Genomic DNA, 24327 nt, shown 5'->3' with positions numbered 1-24327 from the left:
GGGTTAGAGTTCTTTTGTGTTTTTCCCTGGAATCTAGATGACTTACACCTTATGCATGTAAAAGAAACTCATAAAAAGAAAATAATAGTACTGCTAGAAGGAATTTTGGATAATGTTTTTCAACACACAGTGGCTGCATCTCCACTACTGTGCAGGAGCTGTGTCAAGGTAGGGCTGTAGACTAAATGTTTTGAAATCTGATGAACCCTGACATGAGGGAAATTCAGGGGTACCTAGTGCCCTAGAAACCCTGGCTTGCCTCTTTCTTTGGAGGACATTCAACAGCACGCTTACTCACCTGATGAAAATAACTTTGTGCTTTCTAAATGCTTTGGTAGCCTCAGCTACCTAGGTAGTGACATGAGGCAGAACAGCAGCTTGGGTTTATTCGTGGAAGAGCCGTGATGTTGCCTGCCTCAGGTTCAGGCCACTTACAAGGACAGTATGGAAGCCAAATGCTAAGCTTCAGCAGTCATGTGTACCTGTTCTTCCCTGAACCAACAAAGTCAGTGTAGTGCAGACAAAGTTCAAATATCTACAAGACTCCTTAAAGGCATTTAAGCCTGTTTTTGCTTAATCTCCTTCCTGTTCATTAATACTGGGTCAGGCATTTTTATTAAGCACTGTGCACTGTGGTCTTATCTCCAATCCAGTCCAGTTTGACTTTCAATGCATCTGAACTGTACCATGAAACAGCAGGTTCTTCTCAGGGTAGCCATAAACCAATTTTCATGCAAGCTTGACTTTGTGTTTCTCGGCTGCCCTTGCTGGAGAGGTCTAGGGAGAGATGCTGAGTCTTATATCCTTTTTTACAGCTGATTTCACAGGTATGTCACAGTTCAGAAAACAGCAAATCCTACTCTTGAGTTATTCCATATACCCTCTTGATAATGGGATACTATTAAGTAGTAGTACTTAAGTTCCTGGAGTCATGTAAAGTATCTGGCATGATGTAATCCTTTAACGTTTCCTTTAAAGAGCCACATTTCTTATTGCCACTTGTAAGCATTATAGTGTTTGTGCATTGGCCTGTAAAGAAACTGTCTACAATCCTTGCACAGCACCAGAGAGCAGAGCAACAATAGTAAAAAAAACCCCCAAAACAAACAAACAAACAAAAAACCCCAAACCCTTTTGATCTGAAATATTAGTTTGTACCCATTTTTTTGTGTCACATGCAATTATTGGACCAAATGTACTTCTCAGCAACTGCCACATTATTCCAGGAGCAGTCAGAGCAGAACTACATCCTTTTCTCACCACGTATTTGAAAGAGATGCATTGTCCTTTTGTTCCACTCTTTCACCCCCCAAATAAATTCAGTTTCCTTCTCTTGGAGCATAAGACATGGTAAAAGGTCTTTGGAAGACTGCAGAATGTTGACCTTGGTGGTGGTAGTTTTCCTACCTGTTGTTCTTTGGATCTTAATTTGGTCTCCACTAAGCCCGCTATCATTGCGTTGGTGGATTAATCAAGGCATCTCAAACAAACCAAAAGAGTTTATGAAAATTTTAGTGCCAGAAAATGCACAGTTACCTTAATACCAGGTAGTTACTCTTGTTTTAGGACATCTGTTCCTTACATTGCCATATTGCAAGTGAGGGGATATGCTGGAAAGGGGAGAGGTCAGTTCCTTTTACAGTTCATCACCTGATGAGAGTAAAAGGGTGTCCTAAAGCCCATCTGATCTCTTTTCAGCTGCACTGAGTGGAACACTTCGTCTTGGTGCAAAGTTGTCATTTTCATGGAAGTGGTACCTTCTAATGAGAGGTCCTATTATAAAATTAGCACACTTTTAGCACAATTACACAAGTCACTGTAAACTGCTACTGATTATCATCATGACCTGTATTATTCATCAAAGCTTGTATCAGATACAGTGTTTATTATACCGTCCAGCCAAAGATGTGCAAACTCTTTGAAGACATGGTTGCTTTTTGAAGGAGTATGTAAGCCAAGAATAGCTGTAGACTGCAGCTCTACAGCTTTTTCACTTCAGCCACTTGAACATTAGTCTTTAAAATTGTAACTGTATTTTTTTGTTTATTTAACAGAATGACAATGCAGAAAATGTAAGTCAACACATAAAGAGTTTGCTGTGTACACCAATAAAAAATGGGAAAAAGAATAAAGTGATAGGTAGGTATCTTTACGAAAAATATTTTTATACATTTCATAGAAATATTTCTATGATCCACAGTAAAATCTCAGCAACATGGAATCTCAACCCAGGAGAAAAGCTCCTTAATTATCATGTTTTCAACTAGTAAGTCCACTGCAACCTTGACTGTAAATTGCTTACCTAATAAGTTACCAACTATCTACAACACTCTTGTGATACTTCACCATTTTTATAGCTTCTTTGCATTTGAAAATTTTCTGTAAGTAAAATTATTTACATTGCTTCCTGTTCAGAGAGTCAGTTACCACTTTTGCTTGTGTATATCTTTTACAAGGCAGTGAAAGGAAGAGAAGACATAAATCAGTAAATAAGCTCTTCACGCCTGAGCTGTCTGTAGTGCTGGGCTTTTAGGGAACAGTGGTGGCATGTGGAAAGGCAAGCTGAACTGTGCAGACATTGACAGTTTCCTCAAATGAGACTCAGCTACAGAAAGATCCGTCCATTGGAAGGCTGACTGCTGTGCAGTTTTGGTGCTATGAATTGCCCTTTGGAGGTGCCTGCTTCTAACTGTGGATTACATAGGGGGCCTGCAGTCCTATCGTAAGACACTAGTTTTAAGTGTCTAAAGCTACCCCAGTGTAAATATCTCTGCAGCATCTGCCTTTGCTTTTTCTAGAACTACTTTTCTTCTATTTTAAAGAGTGGCCATAGTACGACTAGTTTCCTGGGGTAACATTTTCAGAAGTAATTTGACATCCCTTAGGTCCACATAGGCCTAGATACTTGGAAACTTAGAAGCCTAGTTATCTCTAGATCCTAAAAATATTTAGGTGGCCATGGTCTGGGTCCTCAAAGATGAGTATACACCTAAATAGTTTTGAGGATCTGGTCAGGGAATAAACTTAATGAGCTCTAAGTCTTTCCCTGAGTTTCAGATTCACCTTAAACAAAGGGATGGTGATGCTTTTGGAAATTACCAGGACTTCCCTGTCCCATGAAGAGTAGAATGAGCGTCAGCCTGCTTTCCTGGCATCAGTAAGTTCCACAAGCAAACAGAACATAAAATATACTGATTCCTGGATAGCAGCATGAATCCAACTTCCTCAGCTTTACAAAATGTGGCAAGTAAATGTTGAGAGTTCCAAGAATGCGTTTTTTAATGGTCTTGAAATAATTTTCCTTGAGAATTATGGCAAAACTGCATAACCCAATGTATATAGTAAATATGAGGGCCCTTTTCCATGAAGACAGATCTTTTTTTTTTTTTAACTTCTGAAGCAGAAAGAGAAGCATCATCTTTACCTAATGGAGTTTTCTGAAATTTCTTTTGATATCAGCTTCTTTAATGAGTTCTTCTAGTACTTTAAATATTCTACCAGGCCCTAGAAGACCAAGATGAATATTGAACTGTTGAGCTTTAATTAGAGACATTTCACTATGCTGTTAGCTACTAATGAAACAGTTGTATCTGATCTCATATAGGTTTTTTCTGTTATTTTCTGTGGAAGTTCAAACTGAAAGTTTCAGTCAGGCCACCCATTTAGGTGTTTTTTTCAAATCTGAGTAATTCTCACTGGGAAATGTTCTTCCAAGTCTTTTAAGGTTTCACAACCTGCCTAATGTTCAGATCTTTAATAGGGCAAGGTCAAGAAGTTGTCTTTAGGATAATACCCAGAACTTCTTTTAGCATACTATGCACCACACAGAGAGGTGGTAGATGCCCCATCCTTGGCAACATTCAAGGCCAGGCTGGATGGGGCTCTGAGCAACCTGATCTAGTTGTAGATGTCCCTGCCAATTGCAGGGGGGATGGACTAGATGGCCTTTAAAGGTCCCTTCCATCCCAAAGCATTCTATGATTCTATGACTGTGTAAGACTATTATTAAAAGTCTATTTTTTTATTTTTAAGATTAGTATACCCAAAACCAGAATTTGGGAAGCGGGGTGTGCAGATGGGCATGGGGTGGGAAAAACTGTCCACAGCAAAACCAAGCAAATCTTACTAGCAAGAAAGATGAAAAGAAATTTTTTATTCTCCTGAATTGTGCATTTTTTAGGTATGTGGTGAAAGCTTTACAGAATCTTTCTGTGGTTTTATAACTATGTCCCAATAAAAGACTTTTGAGTTTCTTTAATTGCAATGTATGGACCGCTCAATGCTTTGGAGAAGCTTTTGAAAAAGGTTACAGTTAAAGAGTCTTAAGTACTACATAGTATATTTACTGCAGTTCTCTCATTTTTTTAAGAGACATATACGTGCATCCAAATGCTGTGTCTTCTAAGAATTAATTTGCTTTTGTGGCTTATTCACTGTAGAGTCTTAATCTTGTGTTCATTACATCACAGTTGCTATGGAAATAATTATAATGTCATAAACAGAGCTAAACAGAGATCTGAAAGTGAGTTTCATGAGATTTTCCTATGGAGTTTTATTACTCAGCTTCTTTTTCCCAGGGGAAGTTAATCTTGTTCTTAGTGAAACCTTATTTGCTGGGATTATATATTTTTACTCTCATTCAAGTATCTAGTCATCTCATTCCATTAAGGTTCAGAATACTGTTTGCAATATTTAGATACCACAACCCCTGCCACAACAGTTTACAGCTACAGTTATAATATTCTTACTGATCTCTTTAGAGGAGACTCCGATACTAAAATAAGTTCCCCAAACAGAACACAATTTGGAAACAGGACAGAAATTTTGTAGTTTTTGTAATTTTGGAAACAAAACATTGTCACCAGACATTAACACTTCTACATGTAAGGCCAATGTTCTTCTAAAAACACAGTTTGCATGTGTGTGCTACATTCTTTTCCTCAGTTTTTCTACCTACTGTGACAGGGAAGATGCTTGCTTGCTCCCTCAAAGACCTTTCTTCCTTTTAATTAAAAACCTCAATGAGCTTTTTTAGTCTGTAAATACGGAGTACTAAAATGCTGGAAATACTTTCATATAAAAAATTATTAGCACTGACAAGACCTTACAGTAGCTGCTGGTTATGTTCACTGTTGGTACTGCTGTAAAATAGTATTCATTATCATTTCTTCCCTACCCATAAGCAGAGAGCAAATCTGGCCTCCCTGACCTTATGGTGGTGAAGTGTAAAGCATTCAGATTCTGCTCCTATATCCTGTGTAAATTAGGAGTAGCTCTACTGACGCAAGAAAACCTAAAAATTGTTAAGAATGTCTTGGAAACACCATGCTAAATAGTTATCTTCTCTTTTGCTGGTTAAATATATGTTTAATATTTTACTCTTTCTGCTGCAAAATGCTCTTCATAAAATACATAAAGTATACAAACTGGTACGCAATAGCAATTTAGAGAAAATGAAGACCTTTTTCATTTAGTAATTTTTTTTTCAGAATCTTTAATTTGCAACTGTTATTTTCACTGGGGTAATTACTTGCAGTTGGCCAGGAAAATGCTAGCTTTTATGCTCAAAACTGTTCGTACTCACACTCATGAGAGTGAGAAAACATTTGGACTCACTTAAGACAGTAATCACCCCCAAAGCAGTTTTTGCCAAAGACAATGTGTACTTACAATGCACCTACTTTAATTAATATTCTGATTTCTTAGCAGAAACTGCCATCCGCTTTTTAAAACTAAAGTGAGGTATATGTGTGACTTTCCCTCTGCTTAAAATGCTGTCAGGGGTTTAAGCTGCAGCAAGGTTTGGTAGAAGTTACCTGTCAGACCTTTCAATGGCACGTGCACAGAAAAGCCCAGAAATTCTTAACAGAAAATAAACAGATGCAACCATCCAGAAGTTTGAACCTAACAAGGTGAATTCAGTAAGATGCTTTTCAATTATTTGAGTAGTCTTTGGAGGAGGCTGGAATTCAATCACATCCTCATAGAATCAGCGAGTATTATAACTTAAACTTTGAGCCTCAACTTGGGTATTCTCTGTTCAGTTCATGTATTTTCAAAAATTTCCAGTACTGACTCAAATAAGGAAGTGAAGACTCTGTGTACCACTGTTCTGACTTTCATAAATGTTCTTTTGGCATGGTTACAAAAATTTAATTAGCCTCCAAAGGACAAATTGTCTTTAGGGATTAAATCAATCTAGAATACTATTAATAATAAAAGTTAGGATGAAAATGACCCTAGAATTTCACAAGATAATCAAGTCTATAAAGCCCTACCTTTTTGTTTTACAAATCCTAATAAATACATTTAAGTCTACTAAGTAATATATAACTTTTTAGCATTTTTTCTATAATACAGTGAAATTACTCTAAAAAACTTTGGTGAAAAACCCACAGCACTCCTGTGTGTCATTTTTATGTATACTGGTGGTTTATACTGTAGGCTAAACTGTCCTAGGCTTAATTTTTCTCTCGATGTTCCATACAATAAGTGATATGTTGGCAGTTTTCTGTATTACTTCTTTTAATTTCTGTATCCTGGCATAGGGGTTTGCCAGCTTGTGAATAAGATGGAAGAAAACTCGGGCAAAATCAAGGCTTTCAACAGAAATGATGAACAGTTCCTGGAAGCATTTGTCATCTTTTGTGGTTTGGGGATCCAGAATACACAGATGTACGAAGCTGTAGAAAGAGCCATGGCCAAACAGATGGTGACATTAGAGGTGAGCTCAAAACTAGGTGGTCCTTAATTAGCCCAAAACAGATCCTGATTTTCTCCAGACCCTGTCTGTTCTACACATCAGTGCAGCTACTTACAGGGATGCTGAACAGAAATTGTTCTCCCCCAGGAGAACAGCATTTGGCCTCTTGAGTTGCACAGGAATTTTTTATGCTTCTTTCGGTATCTGCCAACAGACTATTTTATTTGATATTGTATTTTAACTTTACTCGTGAGATTTAGTGGTGAGCTGAATGCAGCTTTTCCTCTACATGAAGCTACACATTGGCAACATAGCGGGTTTGTTCTGTTGCATAGGAAGAGGAAATGGTTTGGGGGATTAGGGGCTTCCTTTTCTTGTCTGAGGTTTTCTGTGATGATTTTGGCCCAGTCCTTTAGACAAACCGGTTTGTGGAGTAACAGCAGCATTGCTGTAGGTTTTCAGTGATTTCCTCAGACTCCGTCAAGCCATATCAAGATGAACGTCATCTGGTCTCAGCCTTTGAATTGGTTACTGTTAAGTTTCATATCTGAAGAGGGCTTTAGTGTGAGAAGCTGAATGACTCAGAGGTGATAGCTTGAAGCTGAAAGTGAAAAATCTGTAGACTTTGGATCTCCTAACATTCATTATGTAAACAGAGTGTTTGCAGAATTCCTAAAATGGGGATTATGTACCCCGTAGCCTCTAAAAGAAACGTTACAACTCTCAAATAAACCTGTATTAAGTCATGTTAAATAAAAAGGTGGTAAAATGACTGTCAAAATAATTTCAGTGCTTTAAAAAAAAAGAGCTGTTTGTTTATATGGCAAATTAGCAATTTTCTCTCCTACTATAACACTTTATAGATAATCTAGGAAGTCCAGACAGATTATAGGTTAGTATATAAGATGGCTTCTTGGCAAAAAAAGTCAATCTCTAGTTGCTAAAAAAACTCCATAACATTTTCATGTCCTGTGTTCTCGACAGCTAAAAGATATGAGCTTATTTTGTTAATTTAAAACAAACATATTGTCTTTCAGACTTTTTTGCCAAGTTTCAGTTAGAGCAAAACTTTCTTTTATGTCTGAATAAACTTCTGAAAGGATTATTATGGCAACAACGTCAGGCTCATAATTATAGCTGTTTCATGTATTATTTGTCTTTGAAAGTGGGGCATGAAAACTTTCCAAAGAGAAAATCAGAGTTCTTTGCTCTTTTATAGAAACTATTTACATTTTCTTGGCCTAATTATCTCAAGAAGATTCTGTGCTGTGGAAGATTTGTGAAAGCTGCAGATATCTCCCCATATGCTTTCAGAGAGCTCCCTTAAAAACAGTGCGGGCCCTGCATGGGCACTAGATTTCATCAGCAAAGGCAGTGCAATGCAACGCAGTGTAGCGCAATGCAGTGCAGCTGCAAGCTGAAAATTCTGCTTTAGGAAAATCACCTTTTTATCTCATTGCTCTTTTCTTTGTACTAAGGGCTGCTTTTCTCTTTCTGTAGGTTCTCTCATACCATGCTTCTGCTGCTGAGGAGGAAACGAGGGAGCTGCAGGTAACAGCGGTAATTGAATTTTTTACTATTACTTTAGAAATATTCCATTAATAGAACAACAAAGGGCAGTTCTTTACACAGATGTGATCCCTAAACATGCAGAAGCACATCTTCCAGAAATAAAAATTACAGTGAAGCTTAAACTGATCAGTTCCTGAGTTGAATCAATACATCACATAAAAGGGAAATGTTACAATGCCTACAATGAGAGATACAGGTTGGCCAGAGAGCTGCAATTACAGCAGAACCAGAAGTACACCGACTGCCTTTCTCATGAGTTTAAGTGACAGTGACAGTGACAGTAACAGCTGATGCCATGTTAGTATCAACTCACAATGATTAAATATTTCAAAAGCAAAATGTTAAGAACTCTTCTTTCTGCAGCTAAGTCTGAATGTTGTATATTTTATATCTTTGGTACCTTTCAAGCAGCCCAACTATGGGTACAGCTTTAGGGCCTTACACAGAAATTCTGTATTTAATTGTTAATGCAACGATTTTTTATTATTTTTATGGTTACTTTGCTGTGCAGTGTCCTGTTCTGCTCATATTTAATTCTGTGTTTAGAGACCACTGCCTAAGGAATAACTACAGCTATGATTTCAAGTGTAGATCAAAGAACAGCCTGTGCTTAGTCTCTCCGGTTCTCTCTGTTGGAGCAGACATTCTGGGGAAATGGCATCACCCCTGCTGTACAAAAAAAAATGGGAGGGATGGAGAGGAAGGTGGACATCGGGGACCACAAGCTGGGTAGTATGGGACTGGACTGGACAAGCAAGGTGCCACAGAACACGGCACAAGACTAAGGATAGTTCTAGAATGGTTAGTGTCACACAGATTTTGAACCTCAGTCCTACCACGCTGTTGCTCATCGATAAAGAGGCAATGACAAGACCAGCATGCTAAAGCATCTTCTAGGGTTTCTCTTCAGGGCTTGCATTGTAATCTCTGTGGTTACATCTTCACTGCTAAATAAAACAGAACCACAATAAACCTAGCACTGAACCAGTGTCCACCTCTACTACTTAACTGTCCATGTGCTTCCTAGCACAATCTTGGCCCATGTCAGCCCCCACTTTCTAAGGCGATACCAGAGCACGTAGTACCAGAGCACATAGCACAGGCCATATCCAGATTTGCATGAGTGCACCAGATTTGCATGCGTGCACCAGATTTGGATGAGTGCACCAGGTTTGCCTTCCTCTAGCATACAGTCTCACAGCGCTATTTGAGCAGGCTTTGCACCCTCAGATATACTACATATCCTCACGTCGCATCCCAGGGCATGAAACAAATACCCTTATTTTCATGCTATGAAGCCATCACTCTGAAGTTTAACAGACCAATCAGATTAGTTCAGATAATTTGAGCTGAAAAAAGAAAACGCTGCTAAAAATAAGGGTATCTTAGAACTTCAGGGCACCACATGGAGCCCAAAGCAAACCATGGACCAAGTGCTATGTAGCATAGACAAATCAGTTTGTGGCATTTTGCCTCATTGCTAGAGAATGATCCCTGTCCTGTTTTATATAGCAGTATAGATCTAACCACCTCATTGATAATTTGGTTTCTTCTTTGTGCTTTTGTGTACAAGATACCTAATTCAGGGACAAAAACATTCATTGGCCACAAAACATACATCTTCCCTAACTGAGAGACAGAACCTGTATTAATGGCAGTCCCCACTGGTTTTAGGAGCAATGAAGACCACAAATTCACAAAGGACCGAGGTAAAAGTTATCCTCAAATATTTCAGTGGGCACCGCAGAACTCATTTTAGTTTTGGAAGCCGCTGTTTACCCTTGAGGATAGAGCACTCCTTAGCCCTTAAAAGTTTACATTCTTCTCTAAAAATTTAAAGAAACTCTTGTCTTTTCAGATGTACACCTTTGCAGTTAAAAAAAAAAAAAAAAAAAAAAAAAAAAAAAAAGGTAGTTCTTTCTGTTATTTTGTAACTAAACACAATGTAAAATTTAGTATAAGAGCTTTCCCCTAGCTAGGACACATGCTGCCACAAAGTTATTCAGCAGAATCGGTGGTATATCAAAATAGATACAGGACTTGAGCTTTATAGCATAATATTGGTATTGATACTTGTACTTACTATCTTTGAATCATTACAATTAATATATACTTTATTAGTGAGACATGGCATTGGCAACAGGAATTACTACAGTGTGTCACAAGTGAAATTAGTGATAACAGAATTATCAGCAAGTGGTTCCTCTAATTTAAAACTGTAGCTTTCAAATACATTTAATTTGTGGACTCCTGAAAGGTTTAGATTGGAGGAGCAAAACCTTAGAGACAGAATTTCAACCTACTGACAATAGCCTTGGTTTTCTTCCTAATTACCCTATGATGAGATGCGATTGCAGACCCTTACCTTACCCACCTTACCACATGGTTAATACTCCTGCACTGTAGTCTTTTAGTTGAATCAATTAAAACCTTATTCCTAAAACAAGGAAAGAGACAAGTCTTGCTCTTTAAGTACGTGTTGTTAGCATGTACCCTTTGAGATACAGGATCATTGCTGCCTTTTTTCCTTTGTTTCTGTGTTCATGAAGTAGAACACAATTAAATGTTGCAACTATCAACCTCTGTCATTTTTTTTCTGAAACTATTTGCTGTTTCTGCGTATTGATAAAGGTAGCAGTACTTGAAAAGAGATAGGACCAAGTGAGTTTCAAGATCAAGTCATTCATGTTAAAGACATCAGTACTCCTATTCCTAGTCTTAACCCAAGTCCTGGGTAAGTAGTGACAAAGTTACTGCTACCCAAGTTGAGAAAGCTGACTTATTTCCTTAGCTTCTCCTATTAGCTGTGGGAGAGAGACAGGTGATTCTAGAGAGCAGTTCAGAGGAAGTGATTATTTTAAGTACCGATTCAGGGAAATACGTAAGCGTGTCAGTTCCTTTCTTATGCAAATGATTCTTTCCTTGCAATCCAATTTGAACTGTCAGCAAGGTGTAGAGAACTTTTATTTTCTTTTTTGGTGTGCTGACAAAGACTTTCCAACAACTTCTGTGAAGTACTTGTGCTAGTATTTTCCCCTAATTAAGAACAGCCTCTACCACATTACTGGGATACCTTCGTGTTGACGATCTTCCCATTAACACATCATAGAAAGACTTCAGTTTTGAAATCAGCCTGTGGAGCAGCTATCTAATATAACCACCTTGCCTGAAGTGATAGATGGATGTTACTCATAGTTTATTCCAGGCTTCAGATTGTACAATTTCGATGTAATGTGTGGAGATGCGATCTGGGTGCCTAAATTACAGGGATGTAGCAAGTCACTGTCTATAAAGTGGACCCTCCTCCCTGGTGGCTAAAGCTAACACATTGCATACTACAACTTTTGTTCCACTACTGAGGGTCAGCTGATGAATGGCAATTTACTTGGCTTTGGAATTTTATTAATTTTTATTTTGCACTCATATCATTGTATCAAGACAGACAAAATAGATTAAAATGATATTTCTGGATGTACCCTTTTGCCATTTGCTTTGGTTTGCTTCTAAATAATCTGATAGCACAGAAAATAGATGCTTCATCAGGCAGTTGGATTCGATGATCATTGTAGGTCCCTTCCAACTGGAACTATTCTATTCTATTTATTATCTGCCTTGTGTAATAGGCTGCAGTCAAATTTTTCACTTTCATCATCATTTCCACATACCACAGAATGTCATATTGCATCAGTCATCTCCTTTGAGCTTGGATACTGTCTGCAACCTGTGTTTTATCACACCAAGTAAATGAAACAAAGCAAAACTGTTTATAGTTGCCACTCAGTTACCAGTGGTCCCGCATTTTCCTTAGCCTTCCTTTTGCTGCCAATGTATTTATAGAAACCATTTTTGTTGCCCTTCCCATCCCTCACTAGCTCCAACTCAAGCTGAGCTTTGGTTTTCCCATCTTCATCCCTGCATACTTTGGTAATGTCTCTATATTCTTCCCAGGTAGCCCATCCCCACTTCCTCCTTCTGTGTACTTCATTTTTTCATTTGAGCTCACTCAGGAATTCCCTGTTCATCCATGCTGGCCTTTTACCATGTTCGCTTGACTTCCTCCATGCTAGAATGCGCTATTCTTGTGCTTGAGGCTTTCCCTGAAGGTAATGCCTTGGTGTACGAAATGAAGTTATGAGTTTTATCTGTAGGTTTTTCAGTCATAATAGAAGACAAGTTTTAAAAATTATATTCTATAATTAACCAGGTAATGAAATGGAGTCAGTAACTAATTATTCACCACTAATTACTATTAATGCAATGCCCATAGTAAGCAATGGTCATTAAAAAGTCACAGTTACGCAAAGAGGGCAATTATTTAGCACATTTTTTTTCTTTTCTTGACTATTTCATGCTCTTTATAATATTCCTGAGGTGGCGAAATTGAGCAAGAGGTAGTTTGGTCAGTGCTTACAGAAGCTGATCATAGCTCAATAACTTGAAATTAAAATAGCTGATAAACTTCCATGCTGTAAAATGGGGGGCAGATAGCTCTACTGGCTTCAGTAAGTGAAAGAGGAAATATCTAATCCAGTTAAAGAACCTTGAATAGCTATAGGATACAGTTTTTTATGTCTCAGCTGAAATGAAACTTATTGTTGTGGCTGTCAAGGGCAGGAGATCAAGGAAGGGAAAGATAAATTATGAATGAAGTCAGAACACAGGCATGAGGTGTTCTGTTGAGCTCCTACCATGTCCTTCCAGCCCCTTTCCTCATCAAATACCAGACTGCAGTTGCAGTTTTTCAAAATTATGTCATTAGAGTTCCTGAATGGTTGCATTATTTTCCCCTGAACATAGAGGCCTGGTGGTTCTTTCACATGCTCATAGGTGAAATACCACATGAATCCAAACCTATGGACACAAAATTACTAGTACAAGAAACGTGTGAGAATGTTGACATTTCTTTCCTGTGTAAATACTATTTTTCATAATCTTTCATGACTTTGCAATTCTGACACACAGGACAGATAACAGCAAACTTATATGGAACAGAGATTGGTAGACGTAGTTGTGGGGAGAGCTGATTTGCACGGTACATGTAATAATACTGTAGATTATGACACGTGCTTCCTTTCAAGTGTCTCAGCTTTCTAGGGCACAGTTCCCCATGCTGGAGAAATGTTTTTCCCTAGAAGAGGAACACATAGGTTTATTTCTTTCACCATTTCAGTTTTACCTGATTTTCTTTTAAACCACACTCATATTGAGGTGAAACAACTCTAAAGAACTAGCACTGAGAACTCCACCTTTTATTTTACTGAAAAAACTGATACTAATTTTTGTTCTATAGTGTAAGACTTACATTTATTTTGTTAGCAAACTTAACATCTGTATTTTTAAGGGCAACCGATATTTATACTCTGAATTTTATAACTAGAAAAAATAGAGTTGTAATACATAGAGATGTAATACATGGAGATATTACTGATAATAAAAGCTACAGATTTTATAAAGTACAGAGTTGGGGGGTTTTGTCTACTTTATAATTTCAAATTTCACATTGAAGGTTTATGATTGTACTCAAATTACATCAAAAACATTGTCCAAAGGTTTTAAAGATTATTGATCACAGGTGAACCCTCATTTTTCAGGTTTCTAGCCCTGAGAAAGCTGTGCCTGTGGACATATTCTGACTACCATAGCACTGAATGTGGATTCTGTTAGGAATTCTGTTCTACTGATATCTCTTTCCTCACCATTTTTAGAAAAATGTCAACAGTTACAGATATTGATGTCTGCCTGTCTATAAAAACAAACATATAACTCCACTGCCTTATTTTCTCAGTCTCCCAATTTCAGACATACTCTTGGTTACAATTTGCCTTAGGTGATTTAGATAACAGACTGACCAGGTAATCCTGTTCTTATTCTCTTGATCTATAGAAAAGTGTGTGTTAAATCTAAGCAAATAAGGCAATGTTAAATAAGAAAGACTAAGGAAAGATAAATGATAAGTAATCATCAGGTTTCAGTATAATGTGAAGGTAAAATTTAGTAGCTCACTACTTCTCTGTTGAAAAAGCAGATATTTATGTTATGCTCTCTCTTTCCTAGTGCTAAGTTGTGTTCTCTTCTTCTCTAGGCTGCTGTAGTACCATCCGCACAATCTCTCAACCTAACTGACTTCACCTTCAGTGATTTTGAACTATCAGATTTTGAAACAACACTGTGTACAATTCGAATGTTCACAGACCTCAACCTGGTGCAAAATTTCCAAATGAAACATGAGGTATGAATGCTGTCAAATGCTGCTTCACATAAAGAGACAATTTAATTATTAGAAAATCAGGAGAACAGTGAAATGAGCCTACAGTAAATATAATTGGAAACCTGTATTAAAGAGTAGTTAGCAAACTAGAAAGGTATATAAAGTGGGCAGTACTGGGGTTTGTCCTCAGTTTAGTTCTACTGAACTATTAATCATTTGGTTAATGGACTGTAAAATGCTTTTAGAAAACTTGGGGAGTGGAGGTAGAGGACTTGGTTAAAATTCACATGAGCTTGAAAATGTAAAGCAATATTTCAAAACAAGCAAGAATAAATATATAAAGAGTAATGAAAACAAATGCATAAATTAAAAATGGTAAACAAATAATAGCTAGTGGTAACAGAGAAAAACAGTTCACAGCTACTAGTATCAGAAACCGTGTAAAAGTCAATAATGTGCCATAGTAGCAAAAAGGGGCAAATTTCATTCTTTACTGACAGAGTGAGATTTCAGGCCCATGCAGTAATTATATTGTAGCTCATATTTGAAGAGACACACAGAAATACAAATTAATTGAAAAAAAAAACCCAACACAACAATTTAGGAGACTGAGCATAGTTTGAATGAATTAGGCTGGTTTTCTCCAGAAAACAGAATATTGAGGAGGGAGATGATAGGAACTTTTCAGTAAGTGAAAGACTGCTATAAAGAGGACAGTAATATTGTTCTCTATGTCCATATAAGGTAGTAAAAGTAATTAGCTTAGTATTTCCCCCACAAAAGATTAGATTAGAGATTAGGGGGAACTTTATAGTCACGGAGATAGGAAAGACTGAAACAGATTATTCATGTGGGCAGTGGAAATTTCCCTGAAGGGTTTTACCAATATATCTAGTTGTAGATATGCATCTGTCAGAGGTGATCTAGACAGGTACTCTTGTTTTGCTCCTGGCCCTGGAGGTAGACTAGATAATCTCTTAGGCTCTTCCAGTCAATACACACTATCTCTATTTGTAAAAACCTTCATTTTTAAATACTTTATTTTTGCTTTATATATTTTTCAACAAAACTTCCAAAGTTCAGTATCAAAATGCAAGATTAATTCGGAGGACTTCATAGGCAAACAAATTAGTGAAAGAAATCGGGTATTTATTTTCTAGATGACCAGCTTATAGACCAGTTTAGATTAGTAGTGTTTAAGGGCTCAAAGGAGTACAGTATTGCCTAGTCTGAACTCTTGAATATCCCAGTACTTAGTTTCACCTTTGTAGTAAGGCCAAGAACTTGTACTTCCTTAAGGGCTATGTCCCAAAAGAAGAGAGTGAGTCAGGTAGCCCAGTAATGGGTGGGCTTCTAGTGGAGCAATTACAATGGATTTGCAAAACCAAAGTAACACCATGACAACAGACACATAATTACACATCTCAACAGAAGCAAGAGAACGTTGACAGCTTTGAAGCTGTGCTGTCAACTTTCCATACTAGAGCCAAAGAAAACTGGCAGTAGCCTAGCACTCCTTTTCTAACAGTGGAAAGGCAGAGAATACTCCTGCTTTTGTGTGGAATTATTTATGTGGGTGAATGATATTGGATTTTCATTTCCATCAGTACAACATCTTTCACTAGGAACACTAAAAATTTTTTTGAACAAACCAAGGCCTAGATTCTCAGACAGCATTTAACATAGAGCAGTATGCTGTATCCATTTAAACCAAGGGACCTATTCTAGTACACATCAAATTATTATCTGACCTTCATACTTTTCACTTTCTTAAGAAGTATAACCCACAACTTACAATACTGTTGTGTAAAACATCCAGGACATACTTTCTTTCTGCATAAAAAAAATACTACCCAGCAATATAGTAATCACTGTCTTTCTATCATACTTATTTGCTTTCCAAAGTCCAATTCTGCTTGTCTTTTGACAAGCTGATATGAGGGAAAAGCCACATGTTCATTATCAAAACAGCTCTTAAGAGAACTCTGTAATTAAAAAAAAAAAATTCTCTATCAAATATGTCATTACAAACAGGGATTTTTTTTCTCCCAGTTAGCTTGACATAACTCAGTTTCTGACTTAACAGCAGTGCATCTGACACTAACATTTAGCCATCAGTAATAAAAACCCAAACCCACAAGTATTCTATACTCAATGAGAGGCTGAACTAGTGGCTGTAAGCATATTCTTATCTATGTTCACAGTTACAAGGATGTTATATTTGAACTTAATTGAGTTAAAAGGAATTTGTTTTCTGTAAGAGAGACAGTTTTCCAGTGGGATTAGAGAAAGATTTGTTCTGATAAAAATAACAGATTTCTAATACACTTACAGTTAACTTTGTGCTGCTGTTTCTCACAGGTTCTCTGCAGATGGATTTTAAGTGTAAAGAAAAATTATCGGAAAAATGTTGCTTATCACAATTGGAGACATGCCTTTAATACAGCACAGTGCATGTTTGCTGCTTTAAAATCTGGTAAAATTCAGGTACATTTTTCTGTTTCTACATTAAGAATCTTCTGGCTAGGCAAATTCTATAATGACGCATAGTTCTGATTGTCACATCAGTAAGATGTTCGTCATTCCATGGTATTGCTAGTGAAATCAAAATGTTTCTGCTGAAGACTTCTGGCTTTAAGGGCTTGGTTTGTGAAATTGTTGTCATGTTGTTATGTACCCAGTTTCAGTTAAATCTTCTGGAAATGATCAGGTGGATGCTTGCAATGGGAATATCTCAAATAAGGCACATACAGGATTGTGTCCTTTTTTAAAGGTAATGCATAAGCTACAAGCAAGTCAAAAAGGTGGAGAAGAAAAGGACTGATCCTATTTCAGGATGTTTCCTTATAATATTCAACAGGAAATTTTTTAAGTTCAAATACAGAGCTGAGTACAGGTTTAGACAAACAATAGAACATTTATTGGAAATGAAGATTTAAATGCTCATTTCCATGCTTTTAGACAATGTTTCAACCTTCCTCTTAAAAGACACATAATAGTTTAAAAAACAACCTAATCAGTCTTTACCACAAATACTGAAGGGCTAGATGATCCCCAAAATAAGAAAGATATTGATTCAAGATTTTTCCAAAGTATGTTTTTAGGTTTTGCTTTTATATTCTTGAAGAAAACAAAATGTTTCTGTTCATTCTGAATTAATGTGTTTCTTCAGTTTGATTACAGACAATTGTTATTAGTTGGTTTATACTATTTTACAGTAAGCACTTCTGAGAGAATAAATAAATCGTATTTGTAGACCAAAACCCAATACGAATAATGAAGAGGCATTCCCTTCCTCTACAAACTTTGTCTTGCAAAAAAAAAAAAAGAAAAAAAAAAAAAGACCAAAGGTGCTGGAAGAGACAAAGGCAAGGGCTTTCATATTCGTTCTATACTGAACTGGACATGGTCGTTTCGCCCTGTGTGCAGTCTAGCAATCTCTGATGATCCTGATAGCTTGCTTGCTATTTCTGGAATCCTGTCAGTCTCCACTGCAATTTCCATAAATTGTTTTATTCCTAACTGCATTGGATTCACTCCACACTGATTTTCATGTCCTAGATTCTGGAGTCAGAACGGCATTGAACATTAAGTCTGTCAATTTTCTCTAGTTTGAGAGGAAAAGCACTGGGGGACACATCTTCCTAGGAGAAACATAAAATCACTCATTTCCAAACTGATTTGTCTTTTGACTAGACTAAGGCCAGGTTTCATTATCTAGAAAGCAGATGCAAATCTACCGAAGTTGTAACTGTTTAAAGAAAAATTTGGATTTGATTGCACAGAAGATACAGCCTCCCAGTGGCAGTGCTGTCACTAGCTGTTCTTCAAATTCCTGTCCTGACTGTTGTGCCTGCTATTCTTGTCCCATTACGAAATGCTGCATGAATACTGTAACTTTGACCAGCCTCTGTTTCTCACTGGACAGATTTAAATACATTTTCTATCCAATTCTATGGAACAATATTAAAGATACAAAATCGTCACAAAAGAGAAACTGTAACCTCTCCACTAATCCTTGGTGGAGCTCGAGAATAAAGTCTTTAATAATGAGTCAGATATTGGTTAATTTTGTTTTCCATGGGTTTTAAACTTCTGTTAATTTATCTGCCCAGTGATCAATGAAAAGCATGACATTTTTCCCTTCTGATTATTCCAAGGACAATTGCATAATGAATTTTTATACCTACTTAGGGAATGTAGTCTAATTCCGTTGAGGTAATAGAGGAGCTGAGCTAAAAGTCACGGGGCCAATATTTAAAAAAATTCCTCGTGCTCTCTCTTCGCTGCCAGGTGACATTACACAAGTCACTTCTGTATCAGTTTTCTCATCAGTATATATAGGGCTAGATGATGTTCCCTCTGAAAACTGCATTGAGGCCTACGAAGAATGGTTATTACTGTGCACCACAGCTTCAGAGATAACCCTTATTCTCAGCATACCATTTTATGTCCTTGTCCTCCTTGGGCCAGAACTGTATCTGCTATGTGGGTAAAGACAAGACAGCAGATATAAAACACATTGTGCAAAATAAATCCCCATCACAAAGCTAACTCACTTCTTGTATTACTCTTTACATATAGAGCAAACTGACTGACTTAGAAACACTGGCTTTGCTGATAGCAACTCTAAGTCATGATTTGGATCACAGGGGAGTGAACAACTCTTACATACAAAGGTAAGCAAGTCTGAGAGAGGTTAAATAAAAACAAAGGAATACCAAAATCACAGAGCTAAATTAAGTACAACCTAATTGATTTGATGCTGTGAGGCTGTGCAAAGGAGCAGGTTTTTACAAAGCAGTAAGAGCAAGAACAGCCAGAAACATTCAAGAGTCCAAAGCAAAGATGCACAACCTCAGCTGTTGACTAACTACGATGGCAGAAGTAGTAAACTCTTTGCAGACTGTGCAGGGGCAGCGTCTTCCTGCTCCTGTTCCGGATGTCCCATCCCCATTTCCCATACAGTGACGGCAAGAGGTCCCAGCTTCTCAGGGACAGCGGGTAGGAAGCGTGCAGCTTTTCAGATTACTCCCTGCCCAACCAGCTGTTCCCCGTCCAGTCTGGGCCAGCACAGAGCTGAGGTCTGCAGCCATCTGATACAAAGGTGTTTCCATACCATTTTGAATTCTGATTGTTTTACTCATGATTTAGCCATGTTTTCCCAGAATTCTAAGTTGATTTGGATACAATAAATCACATTAAAAAATATATTTGCATTGATTTGGGGTTACCTGTACTCTTTAACTTTGATCAATTCTGGAATTACAGAAAAACCTTTACAATGCAAAAAGTCAAAATATGTTTTAAAACCTTGAAACAAAACTTTTTACTAAACAAAATATTTCACATTAAAGTTATCAAAATGAAGCATCTGAAATTTTCTCCATTTTAACTAAAAATACTTTTTTTTTAGAATTCATTAATAGTTTCAGATCTGCCCAAAATGTGTTTTTCAGTGAATTTAGTATTGACTTGAAGTAACAGTGTATGATTCTTGGATTAAATAAACAGCTTGACTTAAAACATGGTATAATGTGATTACTGTGATATGGCAATGTGTCCTGGTCTGACCAGAGATGGGGAAAAGATACCCAGAAATGTATACTGGTATCTTTTTCTGGCAGAGTTGGAGAGTGGTTTTGAAGCTACCTTTGGAAGAAGTGGTCTGCTGTTCTCGCTGTGTGTAAAGTAAGATACTAGGGGAGGAAAAGTTTGTTTGAGGCAGAGAATACTGAAAGGCAGAAAATAAGTAAGCTGAAGCAGAATTCCTGCCTTTCGGTTATATGCTCAGAATAACACTAAGACTGATGCGTAAAGCAAAAAAAAAAAAAAAAAAAAAACAACCAGCAAAACACAAAACCAAAAAACCCCCAAACCCCAAAAAATTGAAAGAGTAACCTTTTTCTAGTTCCCTAATAGGGGATTCCAGCAGTAACTGCAGCCTTGCAGTGATTGGAATGAGTTAGCTATTTTTTGCTTTATTTATTTAAAAATAAATTTCCTGGAAGACATCTGGAGATGCGTCATCTCCTCTCAAAAATGTCCTGGGAAAGTGTCATAGACAGCAAAATCTAACATTTGCGCATGCTGTAAAGCAGAGATGATTACAGCTTAATAATTCTCTTTCAATAGAAAGTTCCATAAATTTTGTTTTTAAATCCCTCTTTTAAATCTAAACGAAAAGTTATTTTTTCCAGGAACGGATCCGTTTTGTTTCTTCCTTGGAAGCAGGGAGACTGGATACTTAGCATACGATTCTTTTCTTAAGCAACAGGGCTTCAAAAATTAAAATGGTCCTGGTAGTAGAAATTACAGGAAATGAACTGCTTAAAGGTCTTTCGGTAGATACGCAGGGGTTTTATTTTCTTTTTCTTCCAAACCCACATGTAAAGTAGGCAAGCACAGAATATGAAAACTGCATAACCAAACCACTGTGTTCAGAAAGCAGTGGTGTCCTTTGGCCTGGTGTGGTGGTTTAACAGAAATGCTATGTACTACAGAGGTAGGACCTGAGTTTATTTCCAGCACTTGGGTCTTCCCAGACAGCCAGGGTCTGTAAGTACAGAGCAAGCTCCAGTTTGATGCAGTACTTGGGAAGATAACCTAAGATATTTCTCACATATTTCTCTCTTCAGTCAGGATGAACTTTAGGGGACACAGTATGAATCCCACTTAACTCAATGGGAATTTCACTCAGCATGTGTTGGCACCATCCTGCAATTTTTTTCCTTACAGAAACACGCAAGCGTATTTGCTCTATACTCCTTTTGCAGTGGTCTCAGAGGAGGTGCTGGGCAGCCAGCCCATAATCCTCAGGGGCTTGCATCCTTTAATCTCCCTTTCCGCATATTTGTTTGTCTTTCCATCTATCTCTCCACATTTTTGTGCTTTTTAAATCCCTGGAGTCCCCTCTTATGACTTTTATTTGAGTCTCTGTGTGCATTCACTTACATAGGGACCCAGTCCTGCAACCACTAATTCATGTGAATGATCCTTAACCATACAAAAAGTCCCATGGAACTATATGCTAAAAAAGAATTTCTTACATGATTAAACATTTGCAGGTCAGATTATAATTAGAGTAATAGATCCAGGATCAGCAGCAAAACAGAATTCCGAAAGAATCCCGATTTAGTTGAAGAAATGACATAAACAACGTGGGACCAGGGCCTGAAAATGAAGATAGAGTAGCAAAAGCTAAGAACTGTATTATGCAATGAGGAAGAGGGGGAAATTAGAAATCCTCAGAGAGGAGGAGTTTCTGTATTTTGTCTAAAGCCACTCAAACAGTAAATTCTATTTTCTAGACTACGATAGCTTTAAATTCTGCACCCGCACAGTTGGTTTCATGCTGTTTTTCACTGCCTGTAGTACAACCAACATCTTGTTTCCCGTTTGGATTTTACCCTGGGCAAAGGGTAGGTAACGATATTGCAGTAGTTTGGTCATGAAGAGCATGGTGATGAGTGTAGTACTGATACAGTTACTAACACTGGGAAATTACTTGATCAACATTTTGGGCCCTGCACCAGAGTCCACTGAGGTCAGCAGGAATTTTTCCATTGGTATCAGTGAGTTTCCGATTAGGTCTGCATTATTACTTACAAGCTCAGTAGTTGAGCTGACTAAATATGCCAGGCAGGTGTTTAAAATGTTGCAAAAGCCAAAATTGTCACTTAAATTTTGCTTGTGAATGAACCCTTCTTGTTGTCTTTCCTTTTCATGCAAGAACTTTCACTCTTTATAAAACTTTGTATTACATTCTCACTCCTGGTGTGCAGCTGGTAACAGAAAGCAGAAAACTAGAGTTGTCAGTGCTCTGACAAAGTAACAGCATTGTCTTTTTATCTGTACTCCCCCTGCATCTCCTTCCTGCATTTTGTTTGGCCAGTTACACAGAAGGGGTAAGGAACTGGTTAAGAACAAGTATGGGTGGGTGGGGGTAAACTGATAATGAGAAGAGGACATTAAAAGGGAAGTTATTTCTGGATTACTAGTATGTTTAATTTGATTCCTCCATCTGATGGGTCTTTTTACTCCTCAGAAGCGAACATCCACTGGCTCAACTGTATTGCCACTCAATCATGGAGCATCATCATTTTGATCAATGCCTTATGATCCTGAATAGTCCAGTGAGTGCCACATTTTCATGTATGCTGAAGGAAACTATTCCCTATTTTACTTCTTATTTTTAGCTCTTGGATAGACTCCCACCCTTATACATTCCGAAGTGATCTTTATTCCTTTTTGGGTAAAGAAAGCAAATGCAGCAGTTTTGAAATCACAGTTCCATTGCTGAGTGCCACCGAACCTTTCCAAGTGTTGCCTGATAAGGGAAGCCTTGCAAATAGCCTTTTGAGTACCTGCTTCCTTGGACCAAAGGAAACAAAAGGCTTTGTTGCCGTTTTCATGACCTCTTATGAACCACCAAACAAACCCAAGTCCTTGCTCTCATTTCAAAAAACATTCCGGCCTACACATACACAAAGCAGTCCTGATGAGACCAAACCAAACACTGCTAAGGTTGACATTCTGAAGTGAAGCCAAACCTAAGTTAAGTAAATATGCAAATAAAATTACATTCTTCTTGTTTTCTATTATGAACTAATTCTAAGACCAGTTATTCAGCATGCACAATCATTTCAAAGCAGTATATTTTCACTGCTCATTTTGTATCACAGGTGTGGTGCTGCGGCATCCTTTGTATTGTAATGATTCTTTACTATTCAGACAGGAAAATATGGAAAAAAAGTGGAGGCAAGTTGCCATTTCACCAGCTGCACAGTGCTTTGGTTTAACAGTGGGCTGCTGAGCTTACATTTCTATGTAATAGCTTGTTATTTATGTTGCTTCATAAAAGGAAATATTTTCATTTATGTGAGATGTATAGGCAGATACTGGAATCTATTATAGTTCCTCTGCTTCAGGGAGGAGGGGGAAGAGGAAAGAGAAATGCTACAACACAACTAGTGGCAAATTTAATTTTGATGAATGAAATGGACTTAAAGGCTTTGATGTTGCTCTGCTTGCAGTTTCATTTTGTAATAGTCGATCATGATGCTGTTGCTATGCGGCTTTCTGCCATTACTCAAGAAGACTGGAATTTTTATTTTTAAACTGGGCAGTCTGCAAAAGGAAGCAGGGTAAAAGAACGACATCAGCTATCAGCAAGCAACTCCTAATGATTTAGTATCTAAGAGACATTTTAGCAAACTGGTGTGCTGTTGCCCATTTTACTGATAACACTGGTTTTCATTTTTTGTAAAGGGAAATCAGATTCTCAGCAGCCTTTCCATTGAAGAATACAAGGCCACACTGAAAATGATAAAACAAGCCATTCTTGCCACAGACCTAGCACTATACATAAAGTAAGTTCAGAGGCAAGTTTGCCTGGATAGTCATTGCTGGATGTTTGGATCGTGTCAGCATGCTGCAAAATCTGTTGTTTTAACTTCTTTTAAAGGAGGAGAGGAGAATTTTTTGAACTTCTAAGGAAGAAGCAATTTAATTGGGAAGATCCTACACAGAAGGAGCTATTTTTGTAAGTAAAAGCAGAATGATTAAGAAGCCAATTAATGTTATCGGGTACCCAATTTTCCATGCCATGTTGATGTGAATTTCATTAAATCCAGCAGATCTGTGTGCTCTGGGCCTGTGCAAACTGGCATTGGCACATAGGTCACTGAATGACTCCCCGCGTCTGAATTACTAAGTCTGCAACCTTATCTTTGTTAAGTAGCACGTGGAGTTACATGAGCATTTCTGTTCCTCCTGAAGAGTGTAGGGTTCCTCTCTAGGTACCATGTTCTTTTGCTGTTGATACTTTCTACTTAAATATTGA

General features: G+C 37.6%; 1 protein-coding gene across 1 annotated transcript in view; it reads left to right on the top strand.

Moving 5' to 3' along the window:
- Positions 1–24327, top strand: part of PDE5A (phosphodiesterase 5A) — a 138611-nt gene that overhangs the window by 104027 nt on the left and 10257 nt on the right. The window contains exons 10-18 of the mRNA XM_082314774.1: positions 2055–2139; positions 6549–6724; positions 8204–8263; positions 14358–14504; positions 16845–16970; positions 19068–19162; positions 22531–22618; positions 23754–23854; positions 23950–24027. Of these exons, the coding sequence (XP_082170900.1) occupies positions 2055–2139; positions 6549–6724; positions 8204–8263; positions 14358–14504; positions 16845–16970; positions 19068–19162; positions 22531–22618; positions 23754–23854; positions 23950–24027 (956 nt within the window). The remainder of the gene's footprint in view (positions 1–2054; positions 2140–6548; positions 6725–8203; positions 8264–14357; positions 14505–16844; positions 16971–19067; positions 19163–22530; positions 22619–23753; positions 23855–23949; positions 24028–24327) is intronic.

This window comes from Platalea leucorodia (genome assembly GCF_965183815.1).
Source record: "Platalea leucorodia genome assembly, chromosome: 6".
In the NCBI taxonomy this organism is placed as follows: Eukaryota; Metazoa; Chordata; class Aves; order Pelecaniformes; family Threskiornithidae; genus Platalea; species Platalea leucorodia.
Note: the sequence above shows the minus strand (reverse complement) of the source record. Positions and strands in the feature narration are given on the sequence as shown.